At 34.2% G+C, this 202-nt stretch overlaps 1 protein-coding gene across 1 annotated transcript in view; it reads right to left on the bottom strand.

The window, feature by feature from the left end:
* Positions 1 to 37: 37 nt before the first annotated feature.
* The window catches only part of LOC116851949 (endoplasmic reticulum aminopeptidase 1-like), a 2,269-nt gene continuing 2,104 nt past the window's right edge, over positions 38 to 202 (bottom strand). Inside the window, exon 4 of the mRNA XM_032831882.1 lies at positions 38 to 65. Within this exon, the coding sequence (XP_032687773.1) occupies positions 38 to 65 (28 nt within the window). The remainder of the gene's footprint in view (positions 66 to 202) is intronic.

Here is a 202-nt window from a genome sequence, read left to right as displayed (position 1 = left end):
ATAGTTTTCAAGTAATTAATTATTTTGTCGGAACAAATTAGCGTGCAGGCCCGAGCGCACATTTGCTGAGACAAAATAAGTAATTATTCGAAAACTATTGCGAATTTCGCAAAATAGTATTTGAATTTTCCGTTTAATCCGTTCTACTTTCCTACGATTTATGACAAGAAAGGTTTCGGACATGTCTGTTTCAAGAATATGC

The sequence above is a fragment of the Odontomachus brunneus genome, unplaced genomic scaffold, assembly GCF_010583005.1.
Source record: "Odontomachus brunneus isolate Ranch 3 - 2012 unplaced genomic scaffold, Obru_v1 Obru_scaffold_196, whole genome shotgun sequence".
NCBI classification, from domain to species: domain Eukaryota; kingdom Metazoa; phylum Arthropoda; class Insecta; order Hymenoptera; family Formicidae; genus Odontomachus; species Odontomachus brunneus.
This window is presented reverse-complemented; position numbering and strand designations above follow the sequence as displayed.